The sequence below is a fragment of the Maniola jurtina genome, chromosome 23 (genome assembly GCF_905333055.1).
Source record: "Maniola jurtina chromosome 23, ilManJurt1.1, whole genome shotgun sequence".
Lineage (NCBI taxonomy): Eukaryota > Metazoa > Arthropoda > Insecta > Lepidoptera > Nymphalidae > Maniola > Maniola jurtina.
This window is the reverse complement of record NC_060051.1, coordinates 8,077,729-8,096,286: the sequence shown is the minus strand read 5'-3', so window position 1 is coordinate 8,096,286 and position 18,558 is coordinate 8,077,729. Positions and strand designations below refer to the sequence as shown.

The 18,558-nt window shown below is 36.2% G+C and overlaps 3 protein-coding genes across 4 annotated transcripts in view; all 3 read left to right on the top strand.

Moving 5' to 3' along the window:
* Positions 1-957: 957 nt before the first annotated feature.
* Positions 958-5,784, top strand: LOC123877319 (zinc finger protein 479-like). Its single transcript, XM_045923951.1, has 5 exons — positions 958-1,927; positions 2,387-2,485; positions 4,304-4,422; positions 5,032-5,193; positions 5,551-5,784. Exons 1-5 carry the CDS (start codon positions 958-960, stop codon positions 5,782-5,784), a joined length of 1,584 nt encoding a protein of 527 aa, XP_045779907.1.
* Positions 5,785-8,648: 2,864 nt separating this feature from the next.
* LOC123877316 (vitellogenin-like) lies at positions 8,649-15,791 on the top strand. The gene is made up of 7 exons (XM_045923937.1): positions 8,649-8,788; positions 9,670-11,872; positions 11,954-12,167; positions 12,266-13,259; positions 13,346-14,227; positions 14,455-14,632; positions 14,855-15,791. Exons 1-7 carry the CDS (start codon positions 8,758-8,760, stop codon positions 15,669-15,671), a joined length of 5,319 nt encoding a protein of 1,772 aa, XP_045779893.1. The 5' UTR covers positions 8,649-8,757; the 3' UTR covers positions 15,672-15,791.
* A 2,240-nt stretch (positions 15,792-18,031) lies between these two features.
* Positions 18,032-18,558, top strand: part of LOC123877317 (trehalase-like) — a 79,854-nt gene continuing 79,327 nt past the window's right edge. Inside the window, exon 1 of one of the 2 annotated variants that reach the window (XM_045923942.1) lies at positions 18,032-18,246. The gene's annotated coding sequence lies outside the window, so the exon portion shown is untranslated. Of the gene's footprint in view, positions 18,251-18,558 lie in introns of both variants that reach the window. The other variant, XM_045923943.1, reaches the window with a different exon arrangement.

The window sequence follows — 18,558 nt, the reverse complement described above, 5'->3', positions numbered from 1 at the left end:
CTTACTATATCAGTGTTTTTATTGACACTAGAAAATAAATACGCTGCCAAGAGATTTCCACAATCACACCTAACTTAGAAGTTAGTAATTATGATGGTCTAAGATGGGACCAGGAAAAGATGCATTTGTCTAGAACTAATGTAGGTATAGGTATGAGTAGGCTTTATTAAATGAAGTAGCTTATAAAAATTGAAGCTTAGATTTATTCAATGGATGAACCGTTTACTTAGTGGATGAAGATGAAGGACTGAATTCGACTTTTCGTTTTCACCGTGCCGTCGGTCCCGGTTATTATCACCAACATTTCATAATAATCGTTAAACATTGCCACTTAGCAATCTGCATTGGCCAGCGTGGTGGACTGTGGCCAAGCTCCCTTTCTGAGTAGAAACCGGTGATGGGTTGTTGATAATGATGATAAAAACACGTGATTTTTGCAACTTACCTATAATCTCCATCAATCACATCCTTAGGCGATTAGATCTTACAATCGAAATTGCACTCTTCGTTGAGTCTTATGCGGAAGGATCTGTGAGCCCACAGCATTATTATCCTAAGAAACTCTTACCATTCGTGATTAATATAAAGAGGCGGCGATCTTCATTAAGGAAGATGCCAGTGCCACGCTCAGAGAGGCAGAAATAAAAATTATTATTATAAGCTCTACAAAACTGAAAAATCGTTTAAAAAGTCCACTTCCTCAGCCTGGCGATATAAGGTGTCCATACAGAACACGTGTTGCATAAAGTAATAAGAATAACAATAGTAATTAAATTTATAATTCGCAGATGCTGGAGCCACGCGAGATCATGCTCGGAGAAAGTTTATTTTTATAATAATAGCAAAACCATACCATATGCGGCGATCGGAGTATACCACATGTCAATTACATGTTACAGCCACCTCACTATTGGGATTACTGAACTTTATTAGGCTAACGAACTTAGTCTAACAACCATGGCTGATTATGACCTCATACCTTACGAAGACGATGAACTGTTTCAAGAAAAAAACGATAGCGTCACAGATCTACACGCGTATTACATGTCACAGTTTACTCTGGAACTAGAAAATAGTAAACCTAAACCGAAAAATGATTTTAGATACAACGTTGAACCGAAAAATGATAACTTTAGGTTTGGAGTCGAAGAAAGCTTCGATTTCGAAGTTCTCGAAGGATGGAATAACACTGATAGCAATAAAACAGATTTCGAAATCATAGATGAAGTCATAGACAGTAATATTAATGATCAAAACATTAAAGAGGTGCTTTTAGATTTAGATAATATAGAATTTGATGATAGCAGTTTCAAATCCGATTCATGCGATAGTAATAAGAAAAATGAATGTCATTATAATAATGATTATATTGATGATGAATCATTAATCGATGAGCTATGTAGAGAAGATGGAGAGTCACGTTTAACACCTGAAACATTTAATGATGATTATTTAAAAACAATGTCTAACGAAAACTTATTGCCATCGATTGAAACTGCGTTTTCTAAACGCTATTGTAATTATAACAACACTGACGAAAGTCCTATACAGCAGAATGTATATGATGTTAATGCAAGTCAGCCTACAAGTAATACTCAAGCTATAAGCAGTATGGAACATTACAGTTACCCAAACAATATACTGTATAATATAGACAGTGATAAGAATTATATACTACCTGATACACCAACTAGCTGCACAGAGTTTAACTTCGATAGGAATTCTAGAACAGTCTCAGTTTCAGATTCTGTAGAAAGCGATGTACATAGCGGAGGTTATTATGATGAAAATTCTGAAAACTTTGATGAAGATGAACTGTTTATTAATTTGGATGATTTTGGATTGGTTTTTGAAAGAGAAAATGAAGGGGTTGACAATGATAGAGCTGGATTAAATAATGGAAGAACGGACAAGGATAAATCGCAAGGTAAAAATAAGTAGTTGAAACTGATTTTTCTTAAAATAAATAAAAATATTCCACGAACCGACGGATAGTTATGTTAGAAAAAATATAAAACAAATAAAATAGTATGAATAGTTTGGAAATCAATTTTATAGACAATTATTTTTTTATAATTTCCTTTTTTAATCGATGTCTTCTTTTAATAATACAAATAAATATTAATTTTTAGTAGCAATATTTTTTCTTACTCTGACTTTTCTAATAATATAAATTAGTCGTTATTCTTTATTTACAATAGGTACTAATTTAGAGCTTTAAGTCCAAAGAAATTATGATGAAAGACTTCAAGACGAACATCAGATGAACGAGGAAACACAATATAGACAGATTTTTTCTTATCCCTTCTTATCTTTGAAACTCACCGCAATGTTTAAAGAATAACAATAAATCAATTGATGTTAGTTAGTAATGTTTACGTTTTAGGTGAAAGGGTATGCCTATGGGAGCACTGCCACGAAAGATATCCAAATCAGAACACCCTGGTGGAACATATTGAGAGGGCGCATGTCAACACTTATAAAGGTAAGTTGAATATTTATTATCTTTGTATAAATTGTTTATATTTAAAACTATAAGCCGTAATTCGCACGAGCATTAAAAAAGCGTTGCGTTAAAATCCGGCGTTGCGCTGAAAATACAAAGTGCGCGTTAAAAAAGCGTTAATGTCTGCAAGGATACTTGGGGATGCATTTGTTCTATTTGAACGCTTTGATAACGGACGTTAAAAAGCTCTCGTGCGAATGAGGCCTAAGAAGCTAGAATTCATATTCTAGCGTCATCGCTGATTTTTTTTATTGTAGGTTAAAAAATTAGCTAGCAACGATTCGTGGTTGTTTATTTATTTAGGCCTCATTCACACGAGAGCTTTTTAACGTCCGTTAAAAAAGCGTTCAAATAGAACAAAATATGCATTCCCAAGTATCTGTTCACTCGACAACGTTTTTTAATGCGCACTTTGTAATTTCAGCCGCGCCGCCCGGGTTTTAACGCAACGCTTTTTTACGCTCGTGCGAATTAGGGCTTAAACAAACGATTTTTTTCAATAAAGCTCAATAATGACTTAAAGTTTCGTCTGGCTTAGGAATGATTGTCTGGGATTTATATGTTATGTTCTTAATTGGTTTAGAAATTGTAAGTTCCATTGTAAAACTGAAGCCCAAGCTTTTCATTTTACTATTTGGCAAAGAAAAAAATATTTTATTATGAAAAATCCCCATTTACTCATTCTTGAACTAAGTTTAGTATTAGTTTGGCGTAAATTCCAATAATACGTCATCACCCCAGTTTAATGGTCCCGTGGTCAAACAGAATCAGATATTTTTAATTTGGTTCAGGAATCAAGGATTCCTTTCCAAATAGCGTCATCGTTCAGTCATCAGGATGTCAGGAGCCTTCAGGAATTTTTATTTTGGTGTCATTCCTGATTAGTCAACGGAAAAATAATATGTGTTAGTTTTAAAAATAAATTGATGATTAGTTTACAGACCTTGTGTTCGAGTATAGGTATTATGAAGTGTGAGTCAGATAACTTTAAATGCAATTCTTATACGTGATGAGACATTTCTTAAAAATTTTTTTTAGGTATGATGACTGTAGAGTAAAGAATCTCATAACTGTTATGTATTTAATAATAGTTTCATTTTATACAACCAGTTTCAAAATCTTTTGCTTAACTGCACTTATCTATACTAATATTATGATAAAGAGGTAAAGTTAGTAAGTTTGTTTGTAGAAAGTAATCTCTGGAACTACTGAAGTGGTTTTGATAATTCTTTCACCAATAGAGAGTTACATGCTTCCTGAGTGAGATAGGTTATATTTTATTTTGAGTACCCGTGCGAAACCGCTAGTATTTTAGAAAAAGCCACTAAGTTCCGCTTTAATTTCATCAAGTTGGATGAAAGCGAGTAAAAGTGGTACCTATATGAATAAGCATCGATAATATTATGATCAGAGAGATGAAAAGAGCAACCGCCGAGTTTCTTGCTAGTTCTTCTCGGTAGGAAAGGCATTCCGAACCAGTGGTAGATGCTTTTGACGATTCAAAAGAACTTGTAAAAGTCTAATTGAATTAAAATATTTTGAATTTTGATCATATTGGTTATGATTTGATAAAAGTTACTAGAGATAAGACAAGTTAATTTTGGCATTGTGCATCCAAACGATCACAAATCACAATGCAGTAAAATAAACCTTCTTGATCTTCTCATTAAAAATATTTTCAACATTCTCATTTTCAATTTTCTAATCAAAATTTTATGATTTGTGCCGATTGCAAATTCATAGACAGCACTTAGGTAATAAAATTCTATTCTGTTCTAGACGTAGGCTTTGTTTCAGGGGATGAATTCAGCTGCCTATGGCGTGAGTGCATGCGCGCGCGCCGCCCATTCAACGCGCGATACAAGCTGCTCATACATATGCGGGTGCATTCTGGACATAAGCCGAATAGGTGCCATGTAAGTTAGATTAAATCTTTTTTTTTATGCATTATAGGCAAGGATTAGCAAGCTAAAGTGGCAATGGGCAGGCAGGTGGCAGTGGCAGTAGTTATTGCGTGATGGAGTAACAAATATACAAACACATACACACATACCTACATATACACAAACTTTCGCCTTTATAATATTAGTGTGATAAATTTTTGTATTCAAATAATCCGGAAAAAAAAAACTCATTACAAATAAAAGAACACAATTGATAAAAATCGTGCTTAGGTGTTTTTTTCTCTCTCTTTTGAGAGAAGAAGCTACTGATCATAAATTCCATTCTTCTAATTCTTCATCCTAATAGGAAGTTTGACGTGTGTATCTGTCTGTGGCATCGTAGCTTCTAAACTAATGAACCGATTTTAATTAAGTTTTTTTTTGTTTGAAAGGTGGCTTGATCGAGAGTGTTCTTAGCTACAAGCCAAGAAAATCGGTTCAGCCGTTTGAAAGTTATCAGCTCTTTTCTAGTTACTATAACCTTCACTTGTCGGGGGTGTTATAAATTTTTAATTTACACTTGTTGTAAGCCCCATTTTAGACAAAACTGGGAGTTTTTAGATATTTACTCTTTTTCCACAGCATCCAGGGTGCGGAAAAGCGTTTTCCCGCTTAGAAAACCTCAAAATCCATGTGCGTTCCCACACAGGCGAAAGGCCATATGCGTGTCCTGCTCCTCATTGCAGGAAGGCCTTCTCCAACTCCTCAGATAGAGCCAAGCATCAGAGGACGCATTTTAATGCTGTGAGTACCATTTTCTTTAAATCCTACTTTTATTAGGGTTCCGTACCCAAAAGTGTCAAATGGACTCTGTTACTACTACTCCGCTGACCGTCCGTCCGTTCGTTTACCCATCTGTCTGTCAGCGGGTTGTATCTCGTGAACCCTAATAGGTCGAGAGTTGAAATTTTCACATAATGTGTATTTCTATTGCCGCTCTAATCACTTGAAATAACAAAAATTTAAGAATGGTCGCTATGAAAAAAATAAAATAAAAAGGGTTACTTCTTATACAATGGTACGGAACCCTTCGTGTGGAAGTCGGACTCACACTTGATTTTTTTCCTCATCACATCTTTCTAATCAACCATTTTCTTTCAGAGGCCGTATGCCTGCGGTGCCATAGGCTGCGGTAAGCGCTACACCGACCCATCCTCTCTACGGAAGCATGTAAAGTCGCATCCCCACGTGACAGCATCGCCGCGACCCTGCCTCCCCCCCACCAGACCAATCAGACGGCCCGAGGAACAGCTGGTGCCAAGTTCACCAGCCAAGCTAACTACATTGAGGTGTATTCGAGATAAACTGACAGTGCCTAAATTGCAAAAGATGTAAAAATAATAATGGTTTTGCCAATTTCGTCATCAAGTTGACGGCTTAGGGGCGAAGCGACCGGCCTGCCCGCGAAATTCAAATTTAATTTGGTTTTTCGAACTATTCTCACAAATTAGTCGATACTTTAATTAATTTCTTAAACTGGACCTTTTCAAGTAAAGATTTTTATATAAACCTGTGAGGATGATACTGCCACTGTCGGAATCAGAATGCCATAAGCCTACGTTGTCGTATTAGTTTACAAATTGCGAAAAACCAAATTAAATTTGAATTTCGCGGGCAAGCCGGTCTCATGGCCCTTAAGCGCGAAAATAAGGGCTGGAAAGCGTATTTTAAGCGAAGCTTATTATCGGATGTTTGATAAGGCGAAGTTAAGTAAATCTCAAGAAGTGAACTGGGCTGGAGATTGCTGGGCATCGCGTATTGTTGCTCTGTAAGAAAAAATATGTATCTACGTATACAACGCATTAGGACAAGAAGTTTCAATTGTGTCGGGTGCCTCACAAAAGTCACGATTTTCATCTTATGATAATCAGCAAGATCTGCAATTTATTACAGGATGTTATTTTCATTAATCATACAATATTTAGGTAAGAAGCCGATCGTTGTATTTTGTAAGTTGTAAATTGTATGACATGGCAACACCATTGTATTACTAGAAAAAGAGTAATAAATAATATAGACATGCCAATAAAAATCAAAACTTCTTTGAAGAAAAAATATTGTAGACGAAAGCTGGATTCAAGTTACTAATATTATACAAAGTAGAGATTTGTTTGTATGTTTGTAATCAATATTTTTCCACTATTAGAAAACTACTAGAAATAACATATTGTTATGTATATACAGGTTAGGTATATTAAATTTCACCCGAAGCCGGGCAAATCCATTAGTTTAACTACTATGTTTTGCTACGAATTAAGATCATCCCTCCCATAATAGTGGGGGTTTTCTTTGATTCCAGATCTAAGTAAATTATTATTTTCTTTATGTTGATTAAAATATGTAAGTATTGGTAAGTATAAGTAAGAAAATAAATACAGCTCAATAAAAGACTGTCGAAAGTAACAGGCTCAATTTTATTAATTATTATTATTAAAAAGTTAAGTTTTGTAAAATAAAGAGATTGTGTTCAAAACATAATCTCTATTAGGTTTTGGGACCAATTCCAAGCTCCAAAAGTACTTAAGTAACCGGAGAACTTAGATGTACAAAGTTTAGGAACAGCGCTGAAAAGTACTGTAAAATTGTTATTTTTAAGTTATTTGTGTTTTGACACAGAAGTTCGAATGACACCTACTATTGCTCAAAAAATATTTCTAAGTACAAGTCTAGTTTATATTAATTTGAACTAGATAAATACTTAAATAGTTATAAAGTTTTTGCCATGTTGGTAATTTTAGTTTTAATTATGATATAGGTACAATAAACTTTTTGTAAGTTAGTAATTTTACAGTTTTTTTTTCATTTTTCTAGATTTTATTGAGTTTTTTTTAATTAACTTACTATACGTACCTACAGGGATGTGAGAATTTTTTTATTTTCACTAAATACAAAAGTTGAACTAAAATCTATAATTCCGCATACAGTTTAATTATTAATTTAAGATTTTTTTAATTCCAAATATAGTTGCATGCAAAGATAAAAAATTGTGTTTATCTTTTGTTAAGAATGTCTATTAAAAAAAAAATAGCAAGCAAACGAGCAGTTATTTTGAACAAAACCAAGGTTGTTCGTTAGTTTGTAAGCGTTAAAAAATTGCAAGTTACATATGCATATAGAACTGCAACTGTAACTAACAATCTATCGCGGTATGATAACTTGCAATAGATACTTAGAAATTGTAAGTATTTTTTTAAATGTACAAAATAAATTGGATGCTTTCCAAAGAATCTCTATTTGTTTAGTATTCGTAAGATTTTTTCCATTTAAGATCTCCATTTTTGCTCATACGAGATTTTTTTGTATTCTAAGTTAGGTTTAAGACAGCTGCTGTCAAAGATTTTGCTCATTTTATAAACAAATAAATTTTTATGATGAATTTCATGTTTTTTTTTCTCCCCTATACCTATTATCATATTCCTACTTAAAAGTGAAAAAACTTTGTATGTCAAAAATATTTTTTTTTTCGCAGATCTACTAAATAAAATCTGCTCTGAATTTTTAGGGTTCCATAACTAAGAAGGAACCCGTATAGGATCACTTCGTTGTCTGTCTGTTCGTCAGTTCGTCTGTCGTGTCTGTCAAGAAAACCTATAGGGTATTTCCCGTTGACCTAGAATCATGAAATACATAGGTAGGTATTTCTTATAGCACCGGGAAAATAGCTTTAAAGGGAAAAACCGAAAACCGAGAATTTGTGGTTAATTCACAAAACCAAATTAAAATATGCTCATGAACAAATAAATTAGTATTTTAAATTTTTTAAAGTAAGATAACTACACCAAGTGGAGTATCATAATATGAAAGGGTTCTCTCTGTATGTTCTAAAACAGATTTCTATTTATTTTTATGTATAATAGTTTTTGATTTATCGTGCAAGTCGAAAAAATACGACTGTAGTACGGAATCCTCGGTGCGCGAGTCTGACTTGCACTCGGCCGCGTTTTTATTAACCGACTTCCAAAAAAGGAGGAGGTTCTCAATTCGTCGGAATCTTTTTTTTTTGCTAATACGAATATCTTGTATTTCTATAAATTATATCAATACACACTTTTCTTTCTTAAAACGCGGTTAGATAAAATCCTGCAACGCTCTCTAAAGATCAGCTGCATTAGCCAATTATTATCTCTACCCCGTGACATCAAACTGCATACATTGTAGTTATCAATGAAGACCGAATATAAGGTCAGAGATTACACGTGTTATATATTATAAGTATTAAGTATATAAGGTCTGGTGAGATCGGGTCCAAGCAGAAGTCTTCTTCTCCGAGAACTGACAACATCTAGATTATAGGAATAGTGTTGGATCATGAAGATTTTAGTGCTTGCGGCCGTTTTAGGTGAGTTTTTCAATTTTTTTTCATTACAAGATAAAATAAAATTAATTACTGCCCATATTATAAATGTGAAAACTACGAATTCTATGTTATCTTGTAATGTAGGTAGGTAGGTATATATTTGATTAAGTGTAATGTTATGTACACCTACTAGGAGTTGTTACAAAGATCCTGATCTATTGTTTTTATATTATGTAGTATTTTTAGTTACAACCTGTTTTGTGTGCCTTTTCAATAAAATAAAATAAAACACAAGCTTAAATAATTTGCCATAGTTTGCCAAAACTAGATCTAGAGGATTTTGGTGGATTATAGTGAATTAAGCTTGTGGTTACTTCCGCCAAGTAACGTTTGCTTTTACGCAACTTAAAAGTGAAAGTGTAATTGTTTGTGGGTTTGTCCTTCAATCACGCCGCAATGGAGCAACGAATCGACGTAGTTTTTCCATGGATAGAGTCAAAGACATGAGAAGTGTTGTGGTTACTTTTATCCCGGAAATTCAAAGAGAGTCCACGGAATTTTCAAAAACTAATTCCAGCTGACGAAGTCACGGGTATCAACTAGTTTGAAAAATGCATGACATGATTTCTAATACTATTACGAAGAAAATATAAAAAATAGACCATTATACTTCGAAGTACATAGGACGTATTGTTTACACCTTTGTTACCTGTTATCTCCTAAAGCCACCATGATCCAAACTTCACAGTTACTGATCGTTCCTCCCTGTGTTGGGGACAATACGCAAAGAAACTTTCAGCTTTTATAAAATGACGAAGCTCTGGCACTCGCTGGCTCTCCCTATTATAACTGTCTATACATTTTCAACTCTTACTTACCCATTTAAAAAATAATATTATTATGTAACTTTATATTTATTTCAGTGGCCGTTGCACTATGCCGTCCCAGTAGTGATCAGGATACCGAAGAGCAATCCCAATGGCCCTGGAAGGTCGGCACATTATACCGTTACGATGCAGAAACACATACCTTAGCCTATCACCAGGAGGGAGCCAGTACAGGGAACACCTACAGAACACGAGTTGTCGTACGCGTTAAAGCCCCTGGCCATCTGGAAGTAAGATTGGAAAATCCAGAAAATGCTCAAATTCACCAGGAGTTAAAACGCCACGAACCCATGCCTAAAGACCTGCAGTACAAAGAAGGCCCTAAACTTGACAAGCCTTTCGAGATTTTCTTAGTCGGCGGTAGAGTAAAGTCTCTACGCTTGCCTGCGTCTCTGTCTCTGGCTCAGGAGAACTTAATCAAGGGTCTCGTTGGTGCTCTCCAAGTAGATCTATCTACTTACCGCAATGTTCACAGTTCACACGATACGTTCGACAAGAGCACTAAACAAGGCTTGTTCAGAAAGATGGAAACTGACGTCACTGGTGATTGTGAAACGCTGTACTCTGTGTCCCCTGTTACGGGCGAGTGGAGGCGAGAGCTCCCAGAATTCGCTACAGAGGAGGAACCGATCGAAATCACGAAGAGCAAAAACTATGGTCACTGCCATCACAGAGTCGATTACCACTTCGGTGTTCCCGAAGGTGCTGAATGGACCGGTACTGCGCATAGTTCCAAAAAGGAACAGTTTATAAACAGAGCTACCGTCTCTAGAATTCTTGTCGGCAAAGATGGACCCATTTACAAAGCTGAGACGACAAGCACTGTTAACGTTAACCCTCATTTGTATGGCAAGCAACGAGCTGAAGTGCACAGCAAGGTCAGCGTTCGATTAGTCTCTTACGAACAGGACTCTGAGCCTGAATGGCCGAAACTAGTAGAAGCTCGCGAAATCCTTAATCTGTTATACACTTTGACACCAAAACAGGTTAACATCGACGACAGTTCAGCCTCATCTGAATCGTTTGAGAAAGATATTCATATCGAAAATTATCAGCGAGCCCGCCGTTCAGCTAAACCGAAATCGGTAGTGACTATTGATAAAGTAATCATGAAGAACCGTGTAAGCAATGAAGACAGTTCATCGAGCTCTAGTGAATCTGCCTCTGCTTATGTAAACGACGACATTCCTCACGACAATGAACCAGCCTACGCCGCTTTGTACATGAACCCCCAGCCCCATGGCGATAAGAAACAGAACCCCATGAACGCACAGAAACTCGTCCAGGAAATGGCCCATCAATTACAAAACCCGAACAATATGCCCAAAGCAGATTTTCTAACTAAATTCAACATCCTTCTTCGCGTTATTTCTTCTATGAGCTACGGCCAACTGAGTCAAACCAGTCGGAGCATAGAAATAGCAAAGTCAAGCAACGACATTGTGAAGACTGATATGTGGATGATCTACAGAGACGCTGTGGCTCAAGTGGGTACGATGCCAGCATTCCAACAGATCAGAACATGGATCGAGAAGAAGACATTGGAAGGGGAAGAGGCTGCTGAAGTTGTTGCAGTACTATCAAGGTCTCTACGTTATCCTACCACAGGTGTTATGAGGCAATTCTTCGAACTGGCGATGAGCCCTGTGGTCAAAGAACAGTTATACCTCAACAGCTCTGCATTGATTGCCGCTACCAAGTTCATCAATATGGGTCAAGTAAACAATGAAACCGCGCACCGGTTCTATCCTACACATATGTATGGCCGGCTTTCAAAAAAACATGATCGCTTTGTCGTAGATGAGATTCTCCCTCGTCTTAGTCAGGAACTGAGTCAAGCTATCGAAAAAGAAGATAGCCACAAAGCGCAAGTATACGTAAGAGCTATTGGCAACCTCGGTCACCGTGCTATCTTAGATGTTTTCGCTCCATATCTTGAAGGCAAAATCGCAGCATCTACTTACCTCAGAACAAGAATGGTAGAAAACCTCCGCGTGCTCGCTTACCAAGGAGACCACCATGTGCGTGCTGTATTATTCAGCATTCTTAAGAACACAGCTGAACCTTATGAAGTCAGGGTAGCTGCTATTCACAACATTTTCATGGGTCGCCCCACAACCGCTATGATGCAGGCAATGGCTCAAATGACTAAAGAAGATCCCAGTATCCACGTCCGAGCTGTCCTTAAATCAGTGATTTTATCAGTTGCTGAACTCAAAAATCCACGTTACTTCCATCTGTAAGTTAATTACAAGTTTTATTTCTTTTGTTTTCACCTGAGTGTTTTAGTGATGTTCAATTAATTGATGATTTTTTGCAGTTCGCAGACCGCTGCAGCCGTTAGAGACATGGTAACGGAAGAACACTTTGGTATGCAATACTCCAGTAAGAAGGCCACTGAATTCTTGGAGCGTGATGATGAATGGGGCATTACCAATTTTATATCCAGCATTGGCAGCAAGGACACCTTATATCCTAAGTCTTGGAAATATACTTGGAAAAACAGAATTGGAGGTTGGGATGATGAGACTTCGGTAAGTTATGTGTAATTTTCTTTAAAATGTTGTGTCACTTTAAATTTAAAAAAAAGTAATTCTCGTAATACAAATACATTGATTAAAATTATTTACAGTTCTCGTGGGCAGTTTCAAGTGGACGCAAAGTTGTCGACTACTTCCTGAATTCAATATTTGCTGAAAGTAACCAAGCTAGGAGTGCTGAATTTAACCACAAGTACTCTGCCAACAAGATCTCTGAGATGCTCAACATCAATCTTGACGACAAGGATTCGTTGGAAGCTTCCCTCTACTTCGATTTTATGAATGAACAACGATTGTTTGCCTTTGGTGAAAATGACATCAAGGGTTTGGCTATTAGGTGGGCTCAGTACTTGCAAAAGCTTACTACTGGTATCGATGTGCACTACACAAAGATCATTAGTAGAAACAAAGTATCAGTTATGTTCCCTCTTGCTTCGGGTATGCCTTTCATATATAGATACAACGAGCCAACCCTTATCCACGTTCAAGGCAAAGTTAAAGGCAAAGTTGACTTCTCAGACAGAGAGGATTACAAGATGGCAATTACACTGGACAAGGATATTCGTGTTACTTATGCTGAAAATCATGACGGTAAAGCTGGTTTCCTGGATCCACTCGGAAACCAATATGCGGTCGCAGGTCTTGTTAGCAAGTTCCAAGTGAACATTCCTCTGAGAATAAGGCTAGAAATGAAGCAGGGTGATATTAAAGCCAACATACGGCCAGTTGAACCTGAACAGGATACTACATTAGTGCACTACAGTGCTTGGCCATATACTGCTAGTCAGAAGAAGGATTCATTAGTGCCATTTTCGCTGGATCCTACCACGAAACTTATTTCAAGGCCCGACAAAGTAGTTTCGATTGACTACAGATTTGGACAGCAAATTGGCTCACCATTCCAACTTCAGGGATATTCCTATTCCGAAGATTATAGAAATATTTTCAACATCGTACGACCCAACGACTTTACGTCTAGTATAATTACCGTTCTGAAACAAAGAGACGTTGCACAAACTCACTTCAACTTAAGATATCTTGGAAAACAGGCTAAGAGCAAAGGTGTTTGGATAACGGGTGTTTATGGTAAGAAAAATTTGCTGAAAGAAACCGTAACGAACAGTTTTTAAATGTATATCATCCATTTGACATTAACCTTTTGTATTTTACAGATACTCATTATAACCTAAAGAATGAAGGTCAAATGCCAGAAACGGCTGCTGAAATGAGCGACGTTTCACCTAACAGCCCATCACGAAGAGAAGAATTGATCAAACGCGTTACTTCGGGAATAAATGGAGCGAGAGCCACAGTCTGGGACTTTAGCGCCAAATTCGATCTACCCCAGAAACTAGAATACGTTTTCACAGCTGCCTATGGCGAAAGTCATGTAGACCCTAAGGTCCAGTTCGCAGTATTCGCAGGCAAGAATTCCGATCAACCAAATCAGTTCAACGCAGTGGGCACACTTAAGAAACCAGCTTCAATATCGCTGATGAATTTCCAAGAGGCTCTTCAGAAAGAACTGAAAATGGAATTCCAAGCTGATATTCGTTACAACAAAAAGGAAAATATTCACGTCCAAGGCTCCACGGAGCGTACCAAGAAATATGTAGAGGAGCTTCAGAAGCAACCTTGGGCTAAAGAGTGCTTCGAGGAAATCGCTAGTGGCAACTTTTACCAGCGGGCTTGTCATCAAGCAATTGTAATGGCGCATGCCCCAGACAACTTTAAATTCGGCGTTTTCTTCAAGGATGTTAGCCCCTTGATCAACAATGGAGTCTACCAAGCGTTCAAAATTGCTGAGGTTCTTGGTCTGTGGCAGTTAGAAGAGGCCCCTCAAAAACTGCCCCGCGACGGCAAACTCGACATTAATGTCAACCTTTCATACTTGACGAAAACGATGAGCCTTGAATTGTTCCATTCGTTCTATGGACGTATGCGTGTGAAGAACGTACCCATTCCTGAAGTTGCGCCCGTTGCTTTGGCTACATACTGGCCTATCAGACCTCATGAACGCGTGTTCAATTACTACAAAACACACCAGTACCTGCGTAAGTAATCCCTAAAATCAAACAATTTCTGTAAATAGTTTCACTTAATCTAAGTAATACCTCATTGCTGGGCAGAGGTTTCCCATAAAATAAAAAAGATGGAGCACACTGTATTGGTCCGGGATAGAGGCAAATAAATATCCCAAAATTTCTTTTGAGTTTTCCTTCACCGATAAAGGAAAGGCTTATCCTCATTTGAGGCTAATTGTTTTTGTAATTTTTTACAGCTATGTGCAGCGTTGACGACTCCAAAGTGAGGACCTTCAGCGACCGGGACTTCGACTACAAACTGTCTCGCTCGTGGCATGTCGTTGTGCTCGATGACAGGCCTGGAAGCAATGAAGACTTAGTTGTCCTGGCGAGAAGACCCAGCGAGAAGAGACAGGACATTTACATCTCCTACAGGTAATTTGGTCTTCCGTGTAGTTTTTAGCCCAATCCAAATATTTGAAAGACAGCCTTTTTAGTATCTCTTACTTAAAATACTTTAGATCCACTAACTACTAAAATGAACCTGCTTAAATCTGCAAAGCAATGTTAGATTTATTTTTAAATCTTGCCTCCTTTAATAGCATTTATAGTTTTTCAGTAGTCAATAAGAAATGTATTCACGTTTTCGTTTCACAGCTCTCACACCGGCAAACATGTGGAGATTGAATTGCAACCAGCAGAAGGCCAGCACGAATACAATGTGAAAGTGAACACCAACGCCAAGAAGGTAGCCGAAGGAGCTCTCACAACTTATTGGGATGAGGTTGACAAAATTCCCATCCTTGAATACTACAAGGAAGGTGACGTGCTCATTCTGGAAATCCGTGAAGAACGCCTTCGTCTTATGTACGACGGATACAGATTCTCCCTCCTGTCTGATGAAAGACGTAACAAGAACAGAGGAATCTGTGGCTACATGAGCGGGGAACCTCGTGATGACTATCGCACTCCTAACGGTGTGATCGACAAGCCTGAATACTTCGGTGTTTCTTATGCTCTCATCGATGGCGAATCTGACCCCAAAGATAAGGAACTGCAAGTGCAAGCAAAGAAAGTAGCTTACCAACCCAAAGACAAGTTTACAGCTATCCTTAAGTCGGACGAGGAATGGGCTACCCAAATGCGTTTAGCCAACGAAGAGGAATGGGGAGCTGAAATCATTTACAAATCTAGGAACTACCTGAAGTCGAAGGAACGTTGTGACTTGAAGCCTCAAGTTCAGTATTACGAGAACCATGGGGAGATTTGCATAACAACAAACCCTTTGCCCGCTTGTCAGAGCCACTGCAGCGGTGAGGAGTTCAGGATCCAAGCTACACACGTGGTTTGCAAGTCCAAGCTTGACGAGCAATTCCGTTCATGGAAAGATCTTATCCGACAGGGCCAGAGCCCTAGAGTAACTGGAGTAGCAAAGATTGCCCAATACAGAGTGCCTAGCTCATGCAAAGCGTAAAATTTTCTCATTTTTGTAGATTAATTTAAGTTTAAAGTCTTAAGTCTAACGAACTGGCTCGTTACACGGTTATGAATAGATATATTTTTTTTAAATGGTATAGTACAATATAACAATTCGGCGGTATCGTATGTATTTATGTAAAATTCTATTATTTTATGTTATATTATTGTATACATTCTATTATCGTATGTAACTTATTGATATGTATTTATTTATGCATCTATTTTTTTGTTAATTACATATAGTATTATTATATAATTAGATATTAGAGATACCTAAGAAGCAAATTAAAAAAAGTACAAAAAAAAACGGCAATAAAACGCAAAATATTAAAATACCTTCTTGTTTTTGTAACTGTGATTTCCATTCTTCGTAACAATGCGTAATAGTTAGTTTAACGGAATTAATTTGGAAATGAACACAAAAAAAACAAAAATGATTCAATTCAGACCATATCAGAAAGTACCCCTCGAACTAGAAAACTTATCAAAAGAAATAAATATAGAACAAGTTAGTGAATTTAAACTCCTAGGATTAACTATAGATACCTACTTAAATTGGAAACAACATGTGCAAAGTGTTAGGACTAGTTAGGACTACTTAGGACGGTTTGTATACGCTTTAGGCATCCTCAAAGCGAATACCAACTATGCAACAGCACTGTCAGCTTACTATGCATATGCTTACTCATGGCTTCGGTATGGAGTAGTTTTATGGGGACAAAGTCCTGACGTGGGCGACCTATTTATATCGCAAAAAAAATGTATGCGAGTGCTAGTCAATATTAAGCAACGCGATAGCTGTAGGCCACATTTCATAGACAAAAAAATTCTTACACTACCTTGCATCTACATAATGGAGACAGCGTTATTTGTTCGGAAAAACATGCATCTATATAAAAAAACAGAAATATATAACAAATCAAAGAGATACTCGGAAAAAAAATAAACTAGTAATACCATATTATTTATTAGTAACTAGTATATAGCCCGAACCAGCCCTTACTATAATTCTGTAATAATATTTAATAAACTGCCAAGAATTATAACAGACGAAACTAAGGATACAATATTTAGAAGAAGGCTAAAGAAATGGCTAGTACAAAAATGTTTCTACAGCGTGAAAGAATTTTTGAACGAATAGACCTCAATAACACGATATAGTTATAAAAAAAAAAAAATTATTGATACCTACTTTTTTAAAGATTGACTAATAATATAATTAACTAGCTGATGCCCGCGACTTCGTTCGCATGGATGTAGGTTTTTTAAAATTCCCGTGGGAACTCTTTGATTTTCCGGGATAAAAAGTAGCCTATGTGTTAATCCAGGGTATAATCTATCTCCATTCTAAATTTCAGCCCAATCCGTCCAGTAGTTTTTGCGTGAAGGAGTAACAAACATACACACACACACACACACACACACACACACACACACACATACAAACTTTCTCCTTTATAATATTAGTGTGATAGGACATAATTAGTTAGGAATTGCCATAACATTTTTAATATTTAATTTTAATTTTAATTTTTTAATTTTTAATTTTGAATTTTTAATTTTAATTTTTTAATTTTTATATACGTGACATTTTATTTATATGTAATCACTTTGCAGCGCCCTGACGGGGTTTCATGTTGTAATATTATAATTATTTTCTATTATGATGTAAAACATGAATGCAAATAAATAAAGAATAAAGAATTAATTAAATAGGTACCTATTAGTTTCTCCAGGAAGTTCTCTTGATTAAAATAACTATAAGCGTATTATAGGATCTTACAATGTCCTTGTCTAACCTTTTATCATCTATGGCATAACTTGACAAGTCACTGTGACATGTATAATAATGTTGCCATAAAATAAAGTAAAAAAATTACCCAAATATTAGGGAATATTGAAGACAAGTAAAAAATATTTATCCCATTCGCGGATTAATGTAAAGTAAAAGTTTGATTACCAAGAACTAAAAATGAACCTATTTACTACTATAACATACTAGCTCCAGTCTGCTACTAGTGGATTTAGGTTAAATTCCGCGAGAACTCTAATTTTAATTAAACAAACACACATTAACATTGTATATAACAGGTAGGTAACTAGTGCTTTTATAATTTAGAGAAAAATCTAGTTTTATTATTCGATTAAATGTAAAAAATGGAATTTTAATAATTAAAACAAAATAGCATTTTATACACCCTCAAAGCAATTCTTTTTACGTTACTTTTTTAATATAATCAGAATTCGGTGTTTTTTATGAAATCTAATACTGACAACCCTGTTAAGCTTATCTTATCCTGCCTTACCTTTGTCTTTTGCTGTTTTTGACAAACAGCTGATAAAACAGCTGTTTGTCAAAAAGTCAAAAGTCGTGCTAATCGGCAACGGTGTCGGCATAGTTTTTGGCTAAATTATGCTTGTTCAGCATCTTTTACAACTAGAAAAATGTTTAAAATTGCAGTGAAGTTTAAAAGAAAGTAGGATTAAGATGGTGTAAATATTATTTTCGCGATTTGATTGTTTCTGTGACCAGTGGTTGAAAATTCGATTTTCGAATCTCGACGTGTGTTGTAAGTAATACTTTTAATTTATTTTTAATCTTCGTAAAGCCAGACGAGAGAGAGAAAAAGAAATTCAAATTAAGAACGTCGAAATCGAATACTTTTCTGTAAAGATGAGTTTTGATGTTTTGATAAGGTTTTTCAAGCGCGATCTTATTTCACGTTATAAAATGAACATTGGATTTTAGGTATTGTATAAGGTAAGTACCTAGGTAAATCAATAGCTAGTTTCTATTCTGTACAATATACACTGAAACACAAGTATGTATTAGGTATTCCTATTAAGGTAAATACAGTTTATGAGTAGCCATTAGCTTCTAT

Bases quoted from the DNA above. Each gene is read 5' to 3' on its own strand.
- LOC123877319 (XM_045923951.1), top strand. From the start codon at position 958: ATGGCTGATTATGACCTCATACCTTACGAAGACGATGAACTGTTTCAA. The intron at 1,928-2,386 runs GTAAAAATAAGT...TTTACGTTTTAG, and splicing joins GGACAAGGATAAATCGCAAG to GTGAAAGGGTATGCCTATGG. The intron at 4,423-5,031 runs GTAAGTTAGATT...CTTTTTCCACAG, and splicing joins ATAAGCCGAATAGGTGCCAT to CATCCAGGGTGCGGAAAAGC.
- LOC123877316 (XM_045923937.1), top strand. From the start codon at position 8,758: ATGAAGATTTTAGTGCTTGCGGCCGTTTTAG. The intron at 11,873-11,953 runs GTAAGTTAATTA...GATTTTTTGCAG, and splicing joins AATCCACGTTACTTCCATCT to TTCGCAGACCGCTGCAGCCG. The intron at 14,633-14,854 runs GTAATTTGGTCT...TTCGTTTCACAG, and splicing joins GACATTTACATCTCCTACAG to CTCTCACACCGGCAAACATG.